Genomic DNA, 23,229 nt, shown 5'->3' with positions numbered 1-23,229 from the left:
AACACCAAGAACCAAATAGTTTTGTGTTATACAAAACAACCGCTTCATCTCCCAGTTTTGTCTCCCAGCGTTTTGTCCGCTTTTGCTAGTACGCCTATGTTTTTTACCGGCTCTTTTATTACATTTTAAAAATTTCACGTTTTTTTTTTCAGCTGTTTCATTTCTGTTATCTCTCATCGGCGACTGTTACTATGTAATTGTGGCTGTGCTTCCATTTCTCGTTAACCTATCCACAAAACACAATAGCGGCAACCTTGAAGGGTTCTACCTTTTAATTTTTTTCTCCTCTCCTAATATCTCCCTATCCCGACGCCAATTTCGTGTTTCCTTAGAGGCCTGCTTTAACGCCTTTTTTTTTTTGCTGTGAGTTCTTCGGTATTGTTATAATTCTTTGTTACGTTTAGACGTTGCAGTCGTCACGGGGAACCTCCCCTTAGGGGGCGGCTTTATTCTTCTCAAATTATAGCGCGACTCGTCTAATTTTATTCTTCCGCGTTTACATTATTTTTGCAATAAGCGTTACAGTTAGCGTTGACGAGTTCGTCGTTTTGTTTTATTATTGCGGCTCTGTAAACTCTTAAGGCCTTACGGATCTCAAATATGTTCTTGTTTTCGTTGTTTCTTGTTTTCTTCTTGTTCTCCGTCTTCGTGATAGCAACCTCACACTTCTACGCCTCCCATCCGAAGCTTTCTTTTCCGCCTCTCTGCCGCAATGGAATCCCATACTCATTTATTCATGGCTCCCTTTATGTTGGGCCCTCGTTCCCATTTCTTTCCTTTTCACCACGTTTCTCCTGGCCATCTTCCGCGCTCTTCGTTTCCGGCCACCGCAGTGCGGTAACGAGAGCCTGTCGTGCCATCTGATCACCGAGCTGGACGCAGCCAAGGCCGGCCTATACAAGAGACGCTCACCGCGCTCCCATGGTGATGGCGAAGGACGGTCTCGGACCTCCGAGGCCATCATCACCGTCATCGTGGTCCTCCTTGCCGCTGGTGCGTTGGAGCCACCGCTCTTGGCTCGTGTTACTCATTTCTTTGCTCACCTTCAGCACCATGTTAATGCAACCGTTCCGTTTTCAGCACCCGATAATCTATGAAGTTTAAGCATAGACATAGAACGAAAGAAGCATAATAACAAATAAAAACGAACTCAACGGAACTGAAGCTGGATGGATGGGCAGTACTGGCGGTTTTACTTTCTGTGAGCCTTCAGTTAGTACTGCACCAATCGATGAGTGGAACATTAGCCACTTCGATTAGTTCTCGATTTATTGCATTGTTCGGATGCCATAGAGGTTTGCAGCTTTTCTTGTACAAAATGGCAAAGGTTAAAGCCTTACTTTGAACTGTTTATATGAGCGCAAGATCTGTTGAGCATGCACTCTAAGAAAAAAAGGTGTGATCTTACCCCTTTAGGGGGGTAAGTCCACTGACGCACTGGGGAGCCCCTTTGGGTGCAAAGTTACACCCTCGACGGGGGCTTAAGTCTGTCTGGTGTAAAGTTTACGCTACAACGAGGCTAACGTTATGCCATATGGTGAAGTGCAAGTATATGCTTCTGGGGAGTAACGTTACCCTTTCTCAGAAGGACTAAAGGTTAGGCCATGAAAGTGCAAAAATATCCTCTAAAATCGGGTGCATGTTTGCTCCCAGCTGGAATAAGCTTATGCTTAATCATAAGGCGTAAACTTACCCTCACAGGGTCCGCATTTATGCCAGCGTAATGAGCTTACTACAGCACCCCATAAGTGATTGTTTGCACCCTATGAATGGGCGTAACTTTGCACTTTTGCGTTCATATTTATGCTTTGTTTGGAAGGGTAATATTACCACCCAGAGGAATAAAATAAATTCATATTATAGTGTTCTTTACACCCATTTAAGATAATGTTCGTTTCCTTCGAAGGGTATGTTTGCGCCCTTCTAAATATAATCTAGGCGCACACTGGTACGCTAGTAATTTGAAAAGAACCACACTTCGACTGATTGTGCACTCAGTCACAAGACATCGCCGCTATTGAAGCGATACGAGACATACATTTTCTTTATTTGCAACGCAAGTGACTCCGTCTGGCATATGTGTGGTAATGCTGCCTCTGCTGCAACATTAGACAGCCTTAACATACGCCCTATACAGAAGAAAAACGTTTGGTGAAAATATGTATGATGTCTTCGTCAGCCGGTCACAGACGCCCTCGCTTCCGCAATATTGGTTTCTTCGTGCTAGAGCGACATATTTGTGACGGGCCATGTAGCCATTCAGGGTGCAGTGTGCACACCGATATTAGTACATGAGAACGGAAGGCAGGGTTTACTTTTTATTGCGTTTGAAAATGGCAGGATAACCGAGCAGTCTTTTGTCATCGTCGTGGTTTAATCCATACTCCGAGGGAACCTGTGTGAGAGAAAAACGAGAGAAAAATGAGATGTGGAGGGAATAGACACATTCACAATGTATACACATGCAAGCGATGGAAACACCTCGGCGACTAAACTGCGGCGGCGCGGCAAAAAAAAAAAAAAAATGGAAGCGTGTTGGAAACGCATCGCGGCTGCAGATACAGCAAGCGCTTTCTCTTGCATGGAGAACATTTTTCCAGCACCGCACCCTTCTTGTGGCCGCCAAGCGAGGAACATCTGACGGGCCGGGTTACCGAGGATCGCTCCTATTTTTTCTGCACAAATTCTTTCGCAGTAGTGGTGCCGGCCTGTTTTCCAAGCAGTATATATAAGTGCTGTGCTACTTTCAACTAGCATGTGCAGTGATATGCTTTAGGCATCTGTGGACACGCCCTGATATACCTTCCCCCTGCACTTGACCTGCTTCCTACATGACAGCCCTGCATTCAACTACTGCTCAGAAAATAAGCCCACTCAACTATTGTGAAAAAATGTTTGCTCGAAATATGCGAGGGAACCTCAGTAAGCTAGCCGTCCCGTCAAGGGTACTTCACCTAGCGGTCACAAGAGGGGTGCGCAGCTGAGAAAAGGTCCATTATTGTGCAGCAGGCCAGGGCGTCGATAACTGAGGGGACGTTCGTGAAAAATCACGCTCAGAAAACTCCATTTTCGCAAGCATGGTCATCAAAAATGGTAGATGAGGGGGCTTTGTGCAATTGCATGAAGCTACTGCAAAAATGTCCATTATGAGACATGAAATTAAGCTGCGCGAACTGGCCTGAAGTTGAAAGCTGTGTGCATGATTCTGTTAAGCGGTTTTACTGTAGGAGAAAGGATGTGACACAGTAATCAACAACGCAAGCTCTCAACGCCAGATAACTCTGAAGGACATGTCCTAAAACTAGACCAAACTTAGGTATGCCTAAATAAGAGTGCAAGGAACAACAAGGAAACACACAGAAGAATGGACGGACACAGGCGCTCAATAACAACTGAAATTTTATTTCGGAGCACAACACATATAAACATGCACAAAGGTGTGAAGCCAAGGTGATGCTGTGCGATCACCGAAAACAGTCTATAGTAATCGCCCTGGCTCCACCTCTTTATGCATGTTTATATATGTTTTGCTCGGTAATAAAATTTCAGTTGTTGTTGTTCGTTGTTTGCAGCACTGCAAAAGGCAGAGCAGTCCTTGCAATTGTGCTCCGAAGTGCCTCTCGCTTCTGCACACTATAATAGAGAATTGTGCTTTTATACTGTTGCCCCCGCCAATTTGGTGGCAAGAGCCGCGTAGGAGCACAATTGCCTATTGCAGTGCGCGTTATCCTGATTACACTGGGGTCCCTCTGCCTTTCGCAGTGCTGCAAGCATCTTGTGAGACGAAGTATAGTCAGCGGCAGTGTCCATCCATTCTGTGTGTTTCCGTGTTGTTCCTTGCGCTGTTCTTTAAGAATGCAGTAACCACTAGCCCGGCATATCGCACTTGCAAACTTGGGTAACCGCGAATATTGATTACGTAAGTGCCATAAGAAGTCAATTGTTACGAGTTTAGTTAACCACCAAATTATCTTGATTAAACTGTATCCTGATGTAAACAACTGCAATTTGAATCCACCTCAATATCACAAAAAGCAGTTTTAAAACTTCTGGTTCACCTTCGCTGAAACACATGCTATACGTATGGGTGGTCACTCAAATGCAGTCACGCCTGCTGATCATAGAGATTGGGACTACTCGAACCTCGGACTTAACACTGTGCTCACTATTGCGACGCATGCTGATTAAACGAGTACCGGCTTAAACCCACAATAAGGGCAGCAAAAAGTTTGAAAATTGGAACTTACAAGCACCATGCGCCGGTTTACGTTGACCGCTGCCGCCGCACCTGCTGCTGTCGCCCATCATTGACATGCGTAATGGAGTCCGAAGCTGGTACATGGCGCCACCGCAGCAGCAGCAACCTTTCAAGTCCATAGTTGTTCTCAACGCTGGCCCAGCGAATCTGCTAACGTGATCTCTCCTCCGCTGCTGCTTTTGGGCAGCCCAAGACTGTTGCAGCACTAGAAGATGCGTACCTCTTGCTTTATCCAAGCTCCACGTTGTCGCTGATTGCAAGTCGTCGTGAGCTGTGCCCTTAACAGAATTCTGCGGCGTCAGTTAATTTAAGATTACGTCTTTACAGGGAGTAGTTCCCTGCAGTGACAACGAAGGACTTTGCTCGCACATATCTATTTGTATGTTGAGCATGATACAAATATTTACAACTCAAGGGCAGTGCAGCCCATAGGCATAAGACTGAGACCACTCGATGCTTCCGCGTCTGAACAGGGCATCGCTTCTGCTGGAATTACTCGTGACCCCACGGAGCATTGAGAAGAGTATGTGTTCAGAGCCACCATGTGCTCGCCGTCGAAAAGAGGCACGCATTTTGGGCTCCCTGGGACCTGCCATATTCTTCACAATGAAGTATTGTGCACCCCGCCTAGGCACTGTGGAAGCTACAGCCAAACTGGTTTCCGAAAGTCCGGCGAAAGTTGACTTCATGCTGTGAAGAAGAGTTCCGGGGAGCAGCAGGTTCTTCTGATTGTTCGTTACCCCACCTCCATCATTGGCGATGAGATTCAGTGCCCAAAATTCTGATGTTCACTGAAGGGGCAAGCTTATTAGGACAAAAGAGCGTGCGTCGCCTTTGCGCTGTGTCATACGGCGAGCGAAGGAATCAATGCCCAGTTTCCTGAATTCTCGGAACTAGAAAGGATAAGTGACCACATGCAAGTATCACAGGTTGTACGTGGCTCCGCAGCCAGCTAGCTGGTCTTTTGTAAGTTTTCCACTCAACTTATGCTCGAAGGCATCCTGTCGCACAATGCTGGTGCAAACACGTGTGTGCTGCATAAAAAAGCGCGAAGTGCCTGGTGCGCGGCGTGGCGGAAAATATGCATGCGACGTGTTTCATCACAAAAGCGCCGGAGAAGTGGCGATTGGAACCACTCGACAGCCTGGTGCAGCAAGTACGAAACACGCCGAAGCACTGTGAAAAAAAGGAGCCCTGGTAAACTAAGAACAATAGAGTTAGCTCTTGGGGCAGTTTGTACACCTTAAAATTAAAAGAACCTGCTGAAATCGGAACGAATGAAAAAATTATGATTGATGACATGCAAAAATAACGTCTCCTGCAATATTAATACAGAGCAATACGACACGGTGTACGCATTCTGTTTTCTTCACTTTCCAAACTGATTTTCATTGTTTATTTAGGTCGTCACTCGAATCACATTGCTCTAACCAGGCCACTAAGCGAGCCATACTTGGCAAATATCATCTGTGTGTTTGCATCAGTTTCTAGAAGGGAACGGTAGTTCAGGCGGTAGGGTTCGATCTCGGGGCGTCCAGTAGAAAAAGCAGGGCATTCCCAAAGTAAATGAGATATGCCGCCGCAGGTTAGAGTCGTACAGTGGGGGCACGTAATCATTTTCTCTTTATACTGACGCCAGCGGGCCATAATACGTGGCGTGTAAGCCGCATGGGCGATGAGCTTATTCAAAAAGACTTCTTGACTTCGGGTGAGGTGGGTTCTTCTCGTAAAAGGTGGGTCTGGTGTAGCCACCTGCATGCGATGCTGACTGAGGCTACGAAGACTGGTCCGAGTATAGTGCATAAGGGCAAGAGAAGGGGTGAGTTGCCCGCCCAAGGTCGAATAAGGATGAAGCAAGGGGGGTGGGGAAGTAAATGTGGACATCCCACCTGCCAAGGCAGCCGCGGCGTGTGCCGCCGCATTGCCCCCTGATTCGTCCGAGTGACCTGGGGTCCAGTGAAAAAAAAAGGAATGAAGAAGAGAGCATGTGTGTAGAACAGTAAGATCAAGCAAATGAAAACCTTGGTCGAGGCAAGACGAGTTATTTACCGCATTGCGACGGCCCGTGGAAAAGTGCATTTATTGGACAGACAGGTAGGTAGGTCGTTTGCAGAAACATAAAAACTCCAAAAGAGGAGACCCAGGAATATACAGGGCGTTGCACAATTACCAGCGCGCTGTAGAATGCTCCTCCAAACTAAACCGCAAATTCCTCGCAGGTAAAATTTCGCACTGAAATGGAATTTTGCCGTTGGTATTTTTAATAATAAAGTTGTTTGGCGTACTTGCCTGATTCGATCAGAAGTCGAATGTTCCCATAATATGCGGCGGCGGCGATGCAAGACAAGCCACTGCCTCAGCGATAGCACCGGCATTGCCGCCGCATACAATGGGAACATCCGACTTCTGATCGAATCAGGCAAGAACCATACCATCGACAAAATGCCATTTCTGTCCGAAATTCTGATCTATATATATATATATATATATATATATAATGGACCATATTACGCCACGCTTTCCGGTCTCCCACTATCTTCCTAACATCACATAACTTCACCTGCAGCGCCTCGAGGATGCCATCCAACCAACGCGTTCGCTGCCTACCCCTTCTCCGGTGACCCTCAAACTTTCCCAACATCAAATCTTTCTCCAGCGACTCCTCTCTTCACATCAGATGACCAAAGTAGCTGAGCTTTAACTTTAGAATTTGACACTCCAATGAGCAGTCAGGGTTTATGGTCGACAATATCGACTGATTTGATCTTCAGGCCGTCCAAGGAACTCTCAAGAGTCTCCGCCAGCACCACAACTCAAACGCGTCAGTTCTTCGGCGGTCAGCCTTCTTCAAAGTCCAACTCTCGCATCCATACATCACAACTGGAAAGACCATAGCACGAGTTATACGGATCTTGGTTGGCAGTGTAATGTCTCTGCTCTTTACTAGGCGGTCAAGGCTAGCCATGGCTCTCTTGCCCAGAAGCAGGCGTCTCCCAATTTCATGGCTGCAGTCTCTTTCCGGGGTAATCTTGGAGCCCAAGAAGAGAAAATCTGTCACAGCTTCCACTTCATGTCCCTTGATGCTCCAGGACTTGATAGGGGCAGACGCCATGATCTTTGTCTTTTTAATGTTCAGTTTAAGCATATATATATATATATATATATATATATATATATATATATATATATATATATATATATATATATATATATATATATAATATTATACATACGTGTTTGTGTGTCCATTTGTAAACTAAGAATGTCCGACTGACATACTTTCCGCGGTAGAGTAAATGAGGGTGAATAAATCCTTATTTTTAGTGTAGCTGGTCGCATTAAACAAAAAACTAGTAGAAAGAATCAACTTTTGATGAAATTTGTCCTCGAGTGTCACAGCTTTCAGCTGCCCACCAGCCTGCCTCTAGTTAACGCTATAAAATTAAATAATTTCAAGCCAGTATGACACCAAAGCTGTAGACGCGATAGCGCCTTTAACACGGCGTTTTCATTCCGCGAATTCTTGCCGTTAAGAGACGCAGAGTTTGGCAATGTGATTAACGCCTTTAGTTTGCTTTGTTTGGAGGGACGGAAGGTGCTCTATCTGCCTCACTTCTCGGTGAACGGCGAACTTTAAAATGAAAGGCATAAAAATGGAGGTAGAGCCGCCCAGATCTTTAACTGGCGTGCGCATGACAACCTCCTTTGCTATGCTCCTGCGCCTTAATAAGGACAATACTTGCCAGATGATCAAGATTACGCATAAGCTTGGTGAGCCATTTCTTATACTTGACTTTTCGCAGGTTAGCTGCTCTGTAACACTCAGAATTACAGAAAGTACTGCCGCCACGAACGTCAGTTAAGATTTCGGCAGCTGTACATAGGTCGTTGGTTCCAATCTCTGTCGCAATCTAACCTTCAACATGACTAGCAGATGGATGCTAAATGTGACGCGAAAAGGGTATGACACCACCCTGAAAGCTGTATAAGGAATCGATTTTATCAAGATTTTAATCTAAAACAGAACATATATTTTTCCACGAGTTGCGAGTTTCGGCGACGACCATGGCAATGGCGATGTCTTTTCGGCCGAACGAGCTGTATGCGCTTCAGGTAAAATCAAATATGTGCATAATTTTGTTGCTAAACACAACCAGCACCTCTTTCTCTCTTTTCTTTTAATCCACCTTCCTTCGAAGCTTCTCAAGCTTCCCTTTACGGTGTGGTTCAGGATTCTACCAAGAAGTGTGACATATACTGTGCCTTTTCTATCCTTTAAGCAGCTTAGGAAATACGTTTGCGACCCCGCCGGGGTGGCGCAGTGGTTACGGCGCTCGACTAATGTTCCCAAGGACGCGGAATCGAATCCCGGCTTCGGCGGCCACTTTTCGATGGAGGCGAAAAGCAGAGTGCCCGTGTGCTGTGCGATGTCAGTGCACGTTAAAAAACCCCAGGTAGTCGAAATTTCCGGAGTGCTTCACTACGGCGTCTCTCATAGCCTCAGTCGCTTTGGGACGTTAAACCCCACAAACCACAAACCAAATACGTTTGCAGAACGGCCCGTGACAGTGCGCTATGCAGTCGGAGTGGCTCCACTATAAGCTTGAAACAGGCTGTGCACTGCCAGAGCAACTCCCACAAGCAAAACAAAAGTATCTGCTTCATTACAATTTAGAAGCAGTTTTGCAGTCATTACGTCACCCCATAGAAACCAGGACACACCTGCAGCTTGCAGTTCCTGACTGGGGAGAGTAAACATGGAGAGGGACCCAAACGCCGCCAGAGAAAAACGGTGGCGAAGGTGGCACAAAAGGCGTCCCCTCTCTGAAAGCGACGGTGCAGGAACGAGACATGATGGGACAGAATGCTGCACGAGCGCCCCATCGTGACATGTGCCCAAACTATTCACACTGCTGTCTAAGGGGCACGAACACACACACAAACACACAAACACTGGTAGAGAGGGTAAGTAGGGTTGCAGTAGGGTGCAAGTTTTCTAAGAGGGGGTAAGTGAATAGGGACCTGCTTCCAGCAGGTGCAAAGTTACCCCCAAGGTCTTCTAAAGGGGGTAAAGGACCATGCTATGCCCTTTTTACCCCTTTCGCACACCCTTTTTTCTTAGAGTGTGGTTTGCATAGCTTATCAAGGTTGTTCACAGTTTGTTTTGTGTAAAATAGAGGACGCTGCAGCTTTGCTACAAGAGTAGACACAACACCGCGTTTAATTCCACCTTTTGATAGCGCGCCTTTATTTTTATTTTTTATTTAAGTCGGTTTTTGTAGGAAGAAAGGCAGAGCATCTAACTCAAGTTTAGGTCACTACGTGCAGTTAATTTGTAAATTGGTTTTATAGTAAAAGGAAGCTCCAGTATCTATCACAGTTCTTGGTGTACGCCTGAACCGCGATGTAAGGGAAGGGGTTTAGGTCAACGCTCAGATGTCAGGATAACTGCGAACAAACGGAAGTGCAATTCGAAGTTGCACCGGAGTAATATAACTTGCGCTGTAAACAACATTAAGGCAAAAACCCGTCTTCTCTCATGAGAGGTGTTTATAGCGCCTATGACCAGACGTTGTGTATTGAGCGTGTCACCACACCGTGTCCTGATGAACTCATTAATGAGAAAAAAAAAAAAAAACAAATCGCCCCCTTCCCAAAACTCGAAACAGCGTCCTCCCATGTCGCAGCCGAGCAAGCTAACTGCTACTCTACGGCACTGCACCGGTGGGTGTAGAAGACGGTAAAAATATAAATATAAACTAATAAAGTATAAAAGCAACCTAAAACAACCTAAATAAAAGAAGACTGCATCTAGTGGGGCAACAGCAGCAATAACGGTCAGGCTTTCGCATTACTGCAGCGCAAGTCCTGCCATGCTCCTGCAATTTTTTTTACAATTTTCCTAAGATCCGTCATCATCATCATCAGCCTGACTATACCCACTGCAGGGCGAAGGCCTCTCCCATATTCTTTCAATTAATCCGGTCCTGTGCTAGCTGCATCCGCTTTACCCCTGCGAACTTCTTAACCTCATCCGCCCACCTAACTTTCTACTGCCCCTTGCTTTCAAGACACATAATAATCGTAAAATTAGTATGGGGTGTGAGCTCCCCAACCACGTTTAGAAATTTCAGTTTAGGTATGTTCAGTAGTTTTAATTCCGACACCACTGGAATTCAATGTGTTTTGTTGCATTTTACGCAGGCGTCAGCAAAGCTTGCTTCGGTTGCCTGGGCTTCGAGCGAATCGGACTGTATGGCATCGAGTCTTGCGTCTATGGCAGAGCTCGACTGAAGCGATACTACGAACGTGAAATCGCAAAGTACACCGTGCAGCATGACCGCGACGGCTACCCCGTACACCCTAAAACGTACGTTTACCTCGTCGAACCGCTAAGTCCAGAGGGCACGTATTAAGCGAAGCATCGCCTTATATAACAGGTTGCATGTTCATAATGAGAGCACGAGTTTTTAAGAACTGACAGCTTCAGCGAAATAAATAACATTGCCGGTTCGTGCCTACAGGAAATGCCGGGTGAGGGCGATGAGCTACAGAGCAGAGTTCGTGCTCAACACGGTGTTCTTCTTCATCTGGCCTGTTCTGTTATGCCGTCAGCGGGTGGTCCGGAGGCCCCCACCAGTGTACCAGCTCCTTCACAGCACCACGAGTAGTATGGATGTGAGTGTGAGAAAGAAAACCTATAACAATGGGTTCAAAATGGTATACGACGAAAACAGAATAAGGATAAAAAATATGCCTTTTTTTAAACTGAACGCTGCACTTCAAAACTTGGTGTTTTGTTAGAGTTTAAAATGATGAATTTGTGAATTGAAATGTTTTTCTTACCTTCCCTCACAATTTATATTTACGGTGTGATGGTTAAATGCGTTCATCGGTGTAGAGTGCTGAAGGAGTGGTGTGACAGACACGTAAATTGAGGTCGCAGCCACGTTTTTCTCGCTCCGCGCTACGGCACCTTTTGTTATGTCGCAGTGAATATGTTAGCTATTGGATAGTACGGTCAAATTGGATCGGATACTGTGCGCTCAGTTAGTGCACGATATAGAAATTATTTGCAGCTTAGGACACATGTTCCTATACGCACTGCAGGGTGAAGGCCTCTCTCATATTCTTATCCGGTCATGTGGTAGCTGCATCCGCTTGACATGTACAGCAAAAAGATATTCAACAAAGGTGCAAAAAAAGACCAATGACGAATGGAGTATTGTATGCAATTTTCAAATCAGAAAAACGCAAGCGGAATTACGCTGGAAACAACTAAAATCATCCACAGTTTACATTATTCATATGAGGTTACCTCACTGTGGGTGAATGTGAGCTGAATACTCAATTAAGGTAATTTAAGTACCGGAAAAGTGCTAAAATTAGCTAGTGACATACTTTTTCCACTTATGTCAAGTGGCGCTGGCACCCTTTCCACCAAAATCGATAAGACATCTTTTCAAGTGATGTATTATGTGGGCATCGCCGATTTCCGTGGTTACTTCGTGCTTACTGAGTGGTTTGGGCCGACAAGGCGTCAAAGTAGCTTAGTTATTAGCTCAGGATAAGCGTGACATTTGTAAATCAAGATATTTCTGTCTATCTTGAGAAAGTTCAAGCGTATCATAAAATACATCCGTACATTCGGTTGTTTCAGCTCCAGAAACTAGCGCGTCTTAGCCACAGAGCTATTTTCTTCCTGTATCGCAGTCTTCAAGCTGCTTGAATCCTGCTATCACTACAGCTGCGCACGCATCGTTAGTCACTGTCACAAACGGTCTCCCTTCCTTGAATACAGAACTTAACGACGTTATCCAATGCGTACACTAATCTACTATTGAGCAGCATATTTGATCCGACTATTTAAAAACATTTTTGCAATTTTTTTCAGATTTTTAACATAATTATAGAAAATTCAATGAAGTGGAGGAAGCCAGTCCAATACAAAAGCTTATTTCTTGTCACCAATTGTTTTCAATCGCATTTCAACTTGCTATCCGGTGTGGTGGACGCACGCTGTGATTGATACACACCGGCAGCTATTTGCTTTAATGTAGTGCAATAGCAAAAACTTGTAGTCCAATAGCGAAGACTTCATTCTTCGGTGGTGGTTATTCATGACTTTAAACATTCTCTGCATAGTCACTCAGTTCCAGCCACTCATTACTTGAACCTTACCTGATAGTTAACTAAGTAGATTATTTTAAGTATTGCTTTAGTAGTTTATGTTAGCAAGCAGTTGAGTGCGTATGTAACGCGATATTCACTAGGTCACAGGCAATTTCTCTGCTGCATTGTTGATATTTTTTTCTTTTCAGGATGAATCGGACAGCATCCGACGACCTACAAGCGAAGTCATTATTCCTACAAAATCTTTCGACAGGCGGAAAACTCGTTCCCACACGTAGTTCTCTGAGAATTAGTTCATTATGGCTGCTTGGTATACTATAACCTGTGACGCAGTTATTGGGCCTATAAATTGAACATTGCTTTTCAAATATTCAGCCTTTCAAAACCTTCTAGTCTGAATATTTATTGTGCAAGACTTGAGAGCAAACAGAGAGAGGTTAGGCGTGTTGCCATTAAAATTGTGCATCATATCGCCGGACAGGAAGACAGCAGCATTTGTAATTGTGTAACAGCTCACATGCTCCTTCGCCTATATTTTCTCATTTGAATAAGACGGCTAATCCCTTGATTGAATTTTATCCTTAACCTTAAGCTGAGTTGAAGAGTTCGCATATATTTGAAAACAAAAAATTGCTAACTTGCAAAAACAAAAAATTAAAGTAATTGGAGGCCCTGGCGGGGGGTACGCTGTAAAACCCTCGTTGCTTTGAAGGCTGAACAAAAGGCCGGCGTCACAGTTGCTGCAGCATTGACGCAAGCTGGGCCTCGAATTCACAGTCCTCTTTGCGCAAAGTCAAAGCTCAACAAACATAAACACTCGTAATTTCTGGACTCTGCTGTATCCTTGTTGCAGTTTCATGGTTCAACTTACGTGCAACTGTGCTTGGTACTACATCTAATTTGATGGGATCGAAGGACAGAAATAAACAATCAATGACTGCAACAACATATAGACACTCACAGCAATCTGTTGTTGCGAAAATCTGGTCGCACACTGACGCCATATTTAAACACTCTCACTGCACTACCTCACGTAGCGTATAGAAGTAATTAGGGCATTCAACGGAAATCGCAGAAGTCGGTTCTAATTTATATCGCTACCTAGACTAACAGACGCATACCAATTAGGCAGCGAAATGGTATGACAACACCCGAAAAGCTGCAGTAGAATGGTTGCGACGCAATTTTGTTACGAGAGGGGACAAATCCGGCAGTGCGTGGAAGTTCATTGCTCACACCGTAAGAACAGTTGCTACATTAATATTATACCAGTAATGGTAAAACGCCTTGGCACATGAGTATGCTATTGCTAGTTGCTTCGGTAGCTGGAGAACTGCTGCTCTCACGGGTGCTGCAGCAGTGAGGCGAGCGAGGTCCCGAAATGCACGATCTTCTCTGCTAAGTTCAAACGTTAGCATGTCATTGGCGTACACGGTCATATGGACGCAGGCGGATACAATAATGGTATAGAGGGGAGGGGGGGTGCTGGTTTGACCTTGGTCGAGTTTAAAGGTCCATGATGCAAAGCGAGGCAAACGTATGAACGGTAAGCCGGGGGGGTAGAGCTTCCGTCTTTAAAGGAAGCCTCTCCCTGGAGCGTGTATTTGTACACAGGACAGAGGGCGCATACTTTATTCGCAGGATACAACCGAACGCTTCGTTCATCCAGGTCAACATATCGCTTTCAAAGAACATGGTACATGGCTCGTACACAGAAATGGCAGAAAGAATAATCGGCAATATTGTCGCGTGAACCACGAGTATACGCTCAGGATTCTACCATTGTACGAGGATCATCTGTTGGACAACAAAATGAGCCTACATCCTCTTTCCGGTTTCCATTCACGTGAGCTTTCAGATCATAATAGACTATGAGGTCTCATACGCAAAGTGGAGAAATTTCGCTTTGCACCAAAAGCTAGCTGAACGAAGGACGAAAGGAGGGAAGAAGTGGGCTGGAAGGATGCAATATTTTGGAAAGCGTACAAGGCGAAATTTCGAAATTGTTGATTGAAATTTTTGCACCGAGTGTACTGGCAGACACCTGCAACTTTGCGTCATTCCACTTCATTTCATGTACGATTGTGATTGTTAAGACTTGCCTTATTACGTCGGTTGTAGGACACATCCATCAAATAGGTGATAAGAAAAGCAAGCATTAGCACTAAAGCGCAAACAAAATCAATGTGTTTGTGTTTGTGTTTAGAAAGTACACTACAAAAGGACTGTCCTGTCTGATGACAGCACCACTGACATAATAATTAGAATGATTTCTTCTTTCGCAAACAAGAACAGTCGAACGTTCTGGGCTCTATTGTATTCACTTTGTGGTTCTTTGAATTTATCGACGCTCAACTCTGGCACAAATATACATTATGAGAGTTCAACGTTGCACTTATCATCTCGGTTGACAATCTTTCAACCATATCTGTGACTACTGACTTCGCCGTCAATAATATGGCATTTTCTCTGTCTTTAAGTTACATAGTAATTTGTGCGGTTTCTGGTTAAGTGATCACCTCCGGCAATGATTGTTTACTATTTTTGAGAAACGTCCCCAACTGTACAAGGCTAGACTCGATCAGCACGCAGACACGCTTTTACACGCACTTTAAGTCCACACATTGAGATATGCTCAGCCCACAGACACCTTTTTACACACATTTTAAGCCCAAACATTGAGACATGCTCAGCACACAGATATGTCTTTACAGATAACTTAAGGACACGATTACAATATGACACAGACAGCCATCTTCCACGAAGCTGGAGTTCCCACCTTACCACAGAGGGTGATGCTTGCGGCAGAACTGAGTGACAGTCTGTCGATAGTGTTGGAGCTGCGCAACCGCTTGTAGATATGGCTCAGTGAACGCAGGAAGTCCTTGGTTTAGTCGCAAGCGTCACATCATCAATGGTATTTAGTTTTGGTCACAAGGCACTAGTTCGAGAAGGTTACGTAGAAGATCATTCTGTAGTCTCCGCGGTCGCAGCTGAGATTTCTTGGCTTGAGGACCTAGTGGCAAGAAGAGCAGAAAGAAAAGCAGAATGCATGTTAGTAAAAAATACGTAACAAGCCACAGCTAAAATAAGGAAATCATACAAAAATTCTTAAATTCCTTTTGAGTAGAAGCGCTAATTCCACTCATATTCTCTTTCGGCCGACCCAGTCCGAATAACGCCTAGCACTCCACGAGCGAGCGTATACATATATGACAAGTGTTAACCCCAGGACATCGCATACCACTTCTATAAAGAGATGTAGTCTTGCGTGTAGCTAAACACATATATATAATGGGTTTCGACTTAGAACTATAGCCTCACCAAGGACCTCTCGTGCTTGCCTACTACGAGCTCTCTCGCTAACTCTTTCGGGATCATCAAAAAAGCAGACGATTTCAGAGCTATTGAAAAACTATTTCCTAAAAAAAAATCATTTTATCCACACATGCGTACCATATATAAAATATACTATATAATTGTTCTTTCATACATATGTATAACTCTGTGTACATAATCTCTACACGTAACATTTAAAATATCTTTTAGTTTTAAATTTCTGTGAATATTTTTACAAAATGTTGAAGGAGGCATATATTAATAAATGGAAATAAAAAGCAAATCTGAGAATACGCAAAAGGTAATATACCGCTCCTTTCCTTACTTTTTAAAATATTGGTTAAAACGTGCAGCCTTCTTTTTCCGTTTCTCCGTCCCTGTGGACCACGGAGTAAAAGAGGCGAATCTGAAGAGTCTGGAAAACAATTGTTTACATATTTGCACAACTTTGCTGTAAAATATACTAATATTTAGCATTTTCGATGGCCTTTGAAATTCATAGAAAATGTTTGTTGACATTGATAAATTAAAAATAAAATCTCACATCCTGACAACTTGCTGCAAGAAACCTCTATAAAATAAAACAAGGCTTGAGTATTAAAATATAAAATTGCAAACATTTGTGAATTTAGAAAGAAAGTTATCGTGTTTCATTTATTAGATTTAAAATTTGCATGCTTATCTGCAAATTTCTCTTTCTGTTCGGAAGCAATGGTCGCTAATCAGCTCCTCCAACGGTTATTGAGAGTCTCACGTATCCATTCTCCCAAATGCAGTAACAAAATTCAGTGGAGCCGAATTGCCAAACAATATCTTATGTGGTAAAGTAAATTGTGAAAGTGTGGCGTTCCTATAACATTTCAGAATGGATAATATCATTCGTTTTCATGTCGATCTTATGTTGCTCATAACACAGCTTCCACATTTTGGGGTTTGGAAGTTTTTTTGGTTTGTGGCTGGAATGTTTTGCGGCATACTTTTTTCTGCAGTAACATGTTCATCAAGCACTACTGCATAAGGGGCACCTCTACTTAAATCATACCCGAAAGAAAAGGCGACGTGTCATTTGATATTGCAGCCTGCACTGCAGACGACATTCAGTCGTCTATACGCTTGCGACGTCACAAGAGAATTTCAAATGGCGGTCGCTCTCAGTGGGAGGAGTTTCTCGATTCAGATTTGTATCACGTTTTTTTTTCTGTTTTTTTTTTTTTTTTTTTTTTTATACGCACCGTGCAACAGACACTGAAACTTTGCGAGTGGAATCATAGACCTGAGTTATTCACAGATATAGGGGCAGGGGGTGGTATGAGATGGGAATCCAAATATCCAAGGTTCTTTTGCGATCAGGGACGCTTCTCCTAGGTCTAGTACGCTGCATACTTATTCCATTTTATTTCAAGCATTTTCTGGAGAGCCACAAAGCGCCCACAGTTGACGATTCGTTATTAGCTTAGAGCTAGCGATAACGGGCAGTGAAGCTGTGTCACGGAATCACAAAAGATTGGAAATACAGAAATAGAATAGTATCGGTACAGAACCGTCAAGCAGATGACATATGATACACGAAAAGCTGAAATGAAATATTTCTAATCAATTAAATACCGCTTTCATTCATAGGACAACACAGCATTAAAAGCAACAAAGCAAGGTTGCAGTAGACAACGGTTGAGCATAAATGTAGGACTCACTCTCACGCGTCTGACACGCAGAGCTTTGTGATTTACTATTCTCGAAAAATTTCTCGGGTGTCTTCTGCGACGTTCCACACAGAGATGCGTTCTGGCAGAGTCTCAGTGCACACCCGGGCTCCACGATCCTTGAGGCGAACTATCGTCGTCCTTGGCTCGTTGGGATTCTGTGCCGGTTCCTCTGCTTGGTAGGACCCACCAGGTTGAAACCGACGGCAACTGGTTGCCACCAGCAGTAGTATGATGGCAGCGAACAGCACGAACACCACCTGCGAACGAATTCGCAGCGAAATTTTATATATAATATATATATTGCTGGTTAATAACTCCAAAAGTACGACTTCTAGCTTAGTGGTAACTAATTTAGGCCATGGTGCGTGACGGATCGTCATGTATTGGGAATGTGGCAAACTCGAGAAGTCCTTTTTTGAACCCTCAGAAAATTGCCGCTTTCTTGCACTGCGCAGCCACGCCGGGGTGGTGCAGTGGTAAGACGCCCGACTACTGTGCCGGAGTACCCGGGTTCGAACCCGACCTCGGCGGCTGCGTTTCGATGGAGGCGAAACGAAGAGGCGTCGTGTGCTGTGCGATGTCAGAGCACGTTAAAAATCCCCAGGTGGTCGAAACTACCCCGTAGCCCTCCACTACGACTCTCCTTTCTCTCTTTTCACTTTCTCTCCCCCCTTCCTCCCTTCCCTTGCGGCGCGGTTCAGCTGTCCACAGAGCAAGTGTGGCAGATACTGCGCCTTTCCCTTCCTGTGAACCTATTATTATTAATATTATTGCACTGCGCGAGCTACCTTTGAGCATCTCAAATTAGAAAAAACAAATCAGAAGCTCTTTGTTTTCACCAAAGCCTTTATATTTATGCAACGAAACAAAGAAAGAAATACAATTTAAATTTTGAATGCACGAACGAGCTACCTGAGGGCGCAACGGCCAAGATGCCGCTGTCGCTTCCACAACATTCAAGTACAGAAATAGCCACCATTAAAATAGACAAACAACCGTGATTAAAAAAAAAAAAAAAACGAGCCAAACGGGGGGAAATTAAAGCTTAGGAAAACAGAAGTGGCGATAAAAGGTTAGAAAAATGATGTCTAGATATTCGGATATGGCCATGCGTTCGACCAGTAGAGCATCCGCCTCGCATTCGGGAGGTACTGGGTTCGATCCCTGGTGCCGCCGGGCACCCAGTTCAACGAGTACTTCAATATACATATAATGGTCATGAAACTCCCGCTGATGGTTGTGTCGGTGACAAAAGCGGCCGCGAGCGATTGGCAGCTCGTTCGTCGTATGATGCGGTTGTACTGGAAATTCTTGCATTCACAGCCTGTGCTATTTCATGATTTTCTCATTTTAGATAAAATTCGAGCAACGGTAGTTTACCAGCTGCGGACCCTTGATCGTAGCGTCATTGACGCTTCGATATATCGCCTAAATATTGCCGAAAAATGTGATGTTGCCATTAACGTACATAACACAAATGACATAGAACAGTGGGCTTAGGCTGCACGCCCGGCTTGCTATTGTGGTTGGCCGACCTAAGTAAATGTTTAAGAGTGCGTCATATTGCATCACTGCTGGTTTTCTTTCTGGTTTAATGTATGTCTAGCGTCTGAGACTGCAGTCGACGAACGCGCACAAATGAAGAGCTTGTTGTTGCTGTGAGGAGCACTCAGGCGCTGATCTTTAGGAAGCACAGTACATTCGACCTTGCACGCGATACTTGCACAATAGAGACAATTTTCACTTCTTCAGTATTTGTTAATTATCGTGCCATATAGCGGGCATAGTTCTGCCTTTTTGCCAGGATGATTCCATTATTTGGGAAGGAAAAATGCATCGACCCCCCTCGTTGCACCCCCTATCTTTACTTCGCTTTTCCCCATTCCCCAGTGAGGTGTAGTAGGTCAGTCTCTTAAGCGCCAAACTACCTCTCCATATGCTGTACTGCAATGTAGCGTGGTCTTTATCGTAGCAATGTAACTCATTTTTTCTAGACCCAAATTCTCCAAAATCATTACGAAAACAAGCGCATTTGCGTACTTATACACTGCGCCGGTTAAGATTTTGTGAAACGAAAGCACAACAAACGCATTCCGTATACATGGATTTCCCCAAATGATCGTCCGCTGCAAAAATAGGCCTCTCCATTGAAGCCAGCGTCGCCGTGCGGCTACTCTGGTCAGCATACGAAGTTTCTGCCACTGAAGGACTGGTTTTTCTGGCTGGGCATTAGTCAAACAATGAGTAGAGCAGACGACCAAGTCAAAGGAAATTAATGACGTTTCGGTACCAGTGCGGGTTCTTTGTGAGCAAAAAACATATGCGAGTTCCGAAATGTCATTTTTTTATTGATGCGTTCTGTGTCTCAATGCTATTAGTTCTAACCAGCATGCATGCTTTAGCAAGACGATCGTTGGTCAGGCTTTGAATCTTGTCGCCCCTTCTTAAAATGATTATCTTTCACTGAAAAACATCCTTCGAAATAAACAGCATAAAATGATTTCTGTTGATGAACTGAACGTTCTCGAAGCTTGAGGAAAAACCGAGTCTTGATAGCCTTTAAACCGATCGGTGGAGAATGGTTCCGTTAATGTAATAAAATATTTTATCTAACAATGTTACAATAATTACAGTGTGGGCGTGTCCTTTTAATAGATTTATTGCAAGAGCTTAAAACTTCGAGGACAGCAAGTGATTAATTTTTAGTTATCACTGGCTAAATTTCAGCCTTTCATCTCTTATGCTGGCGGCATTTGACTTTATATGGGTTGCCAATCAGCGAATCGTCAAGCGAGATCAGTTTGTTTGCTGAATAATTTTGCAGCGCTAATGAACTAAATTATTTTTCTTCTATCACTGCTCTTCATTAAAAACGTGCGCAGTGCGAATTATGGCAGAAAGATGAAAAAAAAAACACTCTCGAGTTTTCAGGAAGAGCTGGTATATAATAATGAGTGTTTAACGCGTTGCCGGGCGAACTAGCGCTCACCATCGCAGTGCTGCGCTAGAAACCTGTGCTGGGCTGTATACGGCATCTCTTCTTTCTCTTGGGAAGGAACGTTTCTTCAGTTGAGTGACAGATCATAACCTCCTGTATTATCCATGCCCTGTCAAAGGCACCGAGATGAAAGCTGTCAGTGTGATCAAAGGATGCCGACCATCGCCGTAAAAGAAAGAAAAGTTCTCCATCGACGACTGCGCTGCGACGCGATGGAGGATGCAGGTGCGCGCCGCTATTGGCAGCTGGGTTTCAGGGGGCTAAGCTTTGCGTATATTTTTCTGCTGTTGCTCCGCGGCACTTGGACAGCGCTGAATTTTCAGTACGTACTCTCAGCTCTAAAGCACTGCACATAAAAATATGCCTGTTTTGGGTTTGTTAAAAACCTAACTTGAAGCGGAAATACGCTTTTATACCGATAATTGTTAAAATCAGTTATTTTCAAACGCATAGACACAGACATGCGTTGTCTGCTTGAGCAGCAATACAAATGACATCCAAGGAGCCTCTAGCTGTGTAGCTTGCTTGCCTAGAAAGTTAAAGAGCTGTTTAGCAAAAACATGTCGCCAACAATCGCTTGCCTGATCGGCAGCTCAGCTGCCGAAGGTGTGACCTTGTGTAGCACCAATTCACGAATATACGCATCGACTAAAGCTGCAGATTAGTACATTCATCCGCTGTCTTAATCGTTTTCAGTACTTGTCTACATCACGAAGAGCATAATTAAGGGCTCGCTCTGAAGAAGTGTTTTTTATGTTGCTGCAGCTGTTGCCATGTGCTCTGGAGGTATCGACCTCCACCACTCCGGAAGACGTAATGCGGAGCGAGGTAATATAAAGAGACGTGCCTCCAGCCTAACGAGAGTTTAAAATAGTCTAAGCATTCATATGCATTGAAACAAGCCGCTTCAACCAATCGCCTTCGTGGTAAAAGTCTCTCGAATTATGATGCTGCTCCTTGGGGTCGCGCCGGGTGTAGTACCTGATCACGTCTTGCATTGAGCATTAGGCCGCGCGAGAGGTATAGGTGCCAGGTCTGAGCGGCCAGCGCTGCTGCGTTTCTAGAAATATCGAGGTGCTTGCCACAATGAATGATTAAGTGAATGAATGAATGATTTAATGAATGAATTAATTAATTAATTAATTAATGAGATGCTTCTCTGTGAGGCGCGCGAATCACATCTCAAGCCTTGAAGCGACGATCGCCGCGTAGAACCAAGTACAGCGGATGAAGCGGGAGTCTTATGACTACTATGCGAGAGCCTTACTGCGGAAGTGCTATTCATTGTGGTGAACACCTAGTTTATTACGCGCTTCTGGAACGGTTGATCGCAACCAAGAGTTCAGCTAATGACCTCGAACAGCCACGCCATAGCGAATGATAGGGCAAAAAGAATATAAGAGGCTACGAAAAGACGCACACCAAAGAATGCGCATCGCGGTAGTGCTTACACTGACGTAAACAACGGCATCGATGGGCTGGTCCAGCTTGGCGTGGTGCTGTCGCCGTACTCCATGGTGGCGAAATGGGAAGTTGCTCAGTGGCATCTGGTCGTCGTCTTCGCGGGCAAATCTGCAATGTACGGCAGGACATTACACCAGATTAAGAAACGATGCTCTGGAGAAGAGTGTAGCCAAGGGCAGCAGACAGGGTTTAATTCGTTTGTACCGTTGGAACGGGCCAATAATTTTTCTTTGTGTGACAGCCCTTAGGTCACAAGAGGGGCAGAATAAAGGACTGTTTCGGCTGGTGATGCTTATACAATAATTTAGGCCTCCTCGCAAAAAAAAAAAAAAAATACTGGCGCGCAGCTAAGGGCGTTTACATACCACGAATATGCGAACCATTTTAGTTCTGCTGTTCAGGTGGTTTATTGGCCAAGGTCAACTGCTGATGTTTCGGAGTCCCTCTGTATCATTTTAAGGAACCACTCTTTAATTCCAAATTTTTGTATCTGTACCGCGAACTCTCTAAGCGTTAGCTTGTTCAACGCAGGGTATCTATGACTCTTCTGCTGATGGCGTCACTTATCGTTGAGACCTATTTTATTACTGCAGTTAAGTCACACCTTGTTGTCGTACTGAAGAGACATAACAAAGGCGGTCATTGTTTTCTGTTTCCTTGCTCCAGCGGCGACGCGTGCTTGCTTTCTGCCGGCGCGATGATACAACCTGGTGCAAGAAGCGGATGCCAGACTCACCGCAATAAGCTACCAGTATGTGAGCGTCCATAGGGTCACGAAGAGTCGGACACGACTGAACGACTGAACTGATGTGAGCGTTTCCCCTTCATGGATCACTGCCTTGTCGTGGCGGAGGGGCTTGCGAAACTTGATGTAGTCGAGAGCTCTGCTGTGTAGGGCCACCCAAGATAGACAGGTCACGGCAGAGAGTTCTGACAAAATGTGATTCACTGGAGAAGGCAATGGCAACTCACTCCAGTATTTCCTGCCAAGAAAACCCTATGGCCAGTCACAATACCATTAATGATATGGCGCCGGAAGATGAGCCCCCCAGTTTGGAAGGCGTCCCACATGTTACTGGGGATGAACAAAGGGCGATTCCTAGTAGCTCCACGACGGATGAAGCGGCTGGGCTAAAGCCAAAAGGACGCTCAGTTGCGGATGTGTCGGGAAGCGACCGGAAAGTCCGATGTTGCAAGAAGATATATCACATAGCAACATGGAATGTAAGATCTATGACGCAAGGAAAACTGGATGTCGTCAAGCGAGAAATGGACAGATTGAACATTGATACCTTGGGTATCAGCGAGCTCAAGTGGACCGGAATGGGAGAATT

The 23,229-nt window shown here is 44.6% G+C and overlaps 2 protein-coding genes across 4 annotated transcripts in view; one reads left to right on the top strand and one right to left on the bottom strand.

Moving 5' to 3' along the window:
- Window positions 1–12,669, top strand: part of LOC146176642 (hapless 2-like) — a 57,272-nt gene extending 44,603 nt beyond the window's left edge. Inside the window, exons 12-15 of the mRNA XM_084581346.1 lie at window positions 834–993; window positions 10,463–10,628; window positions 10,783–10,936; window positions 12,580–12,669. Of these exons, the coding sequence (XP_084437472.1) occupies window positions 834–993; window positions 10,463–10,628; window positions 10,783–10,936; window positions 12,580–12,669 (570 nt within the window). The remainder of the gene's footprint in view (window positions 1–833; window positions 994–10,462; window positions 10,629–10,782; window positions 10,937–12,579) is intronic.
- Window positions 12,670–14,007: 1,338 nt separating this feature from the next.
- The window catches only part of LOC146176641 (uncharacterized), a 33,058-nt gene continuing 23,836 nt past the window's right edge, over window positions 14,008–23,229 (bottom strand). Inside the window, exons 2-5 of one of the 3 annotated variants that reach the window (XR_014701190.1) lie at window positions 21,883–22,003; window positions 17,422–17,690; window positions 16,041–16,145; window positions 14,008–15,407 (exon numbers count right to left, since the gene is read on the bottom strand). Coding sequence is in view for 1 of the 3 variants with exons in the window: in XM_084581022.1 (XP_084437148.1) it covers window positions 17,457–17,690; window positions 21,883–21,978 (330 nt within the window). In the remaining 2 variants the exon portion in view is untranslated. The remainder of the gene's footprint in view (window positions 15,408–16,040; window positions 16,146–17,421; window positions 17,691–21,882; window positions 22,004–23,229) is intronic. The other 2 variants (XR_014701189.1, XM_084581022.1) reach the window with 2 other exon arrangements.

The sequence above is a fragment of the Amblyomma maculatum genome, chromosome 10 (genome assembly GCF_055883805.1).
Source record: "Amblyomma maculatum isolate TAMU_Amacu chromosome 10, ASM5588380v1, whole genome shotgun sequence".
Taxonomy (NCBI): Eukaryota; Metazoa; Arthropoda; class Arachnida; order Ixodida; family Ixodidae; genus Amblyomma; species Amblyomma maculatum.
This window is presented reverse-complemented; position numbering and strand designations above follow the sequence as displayed.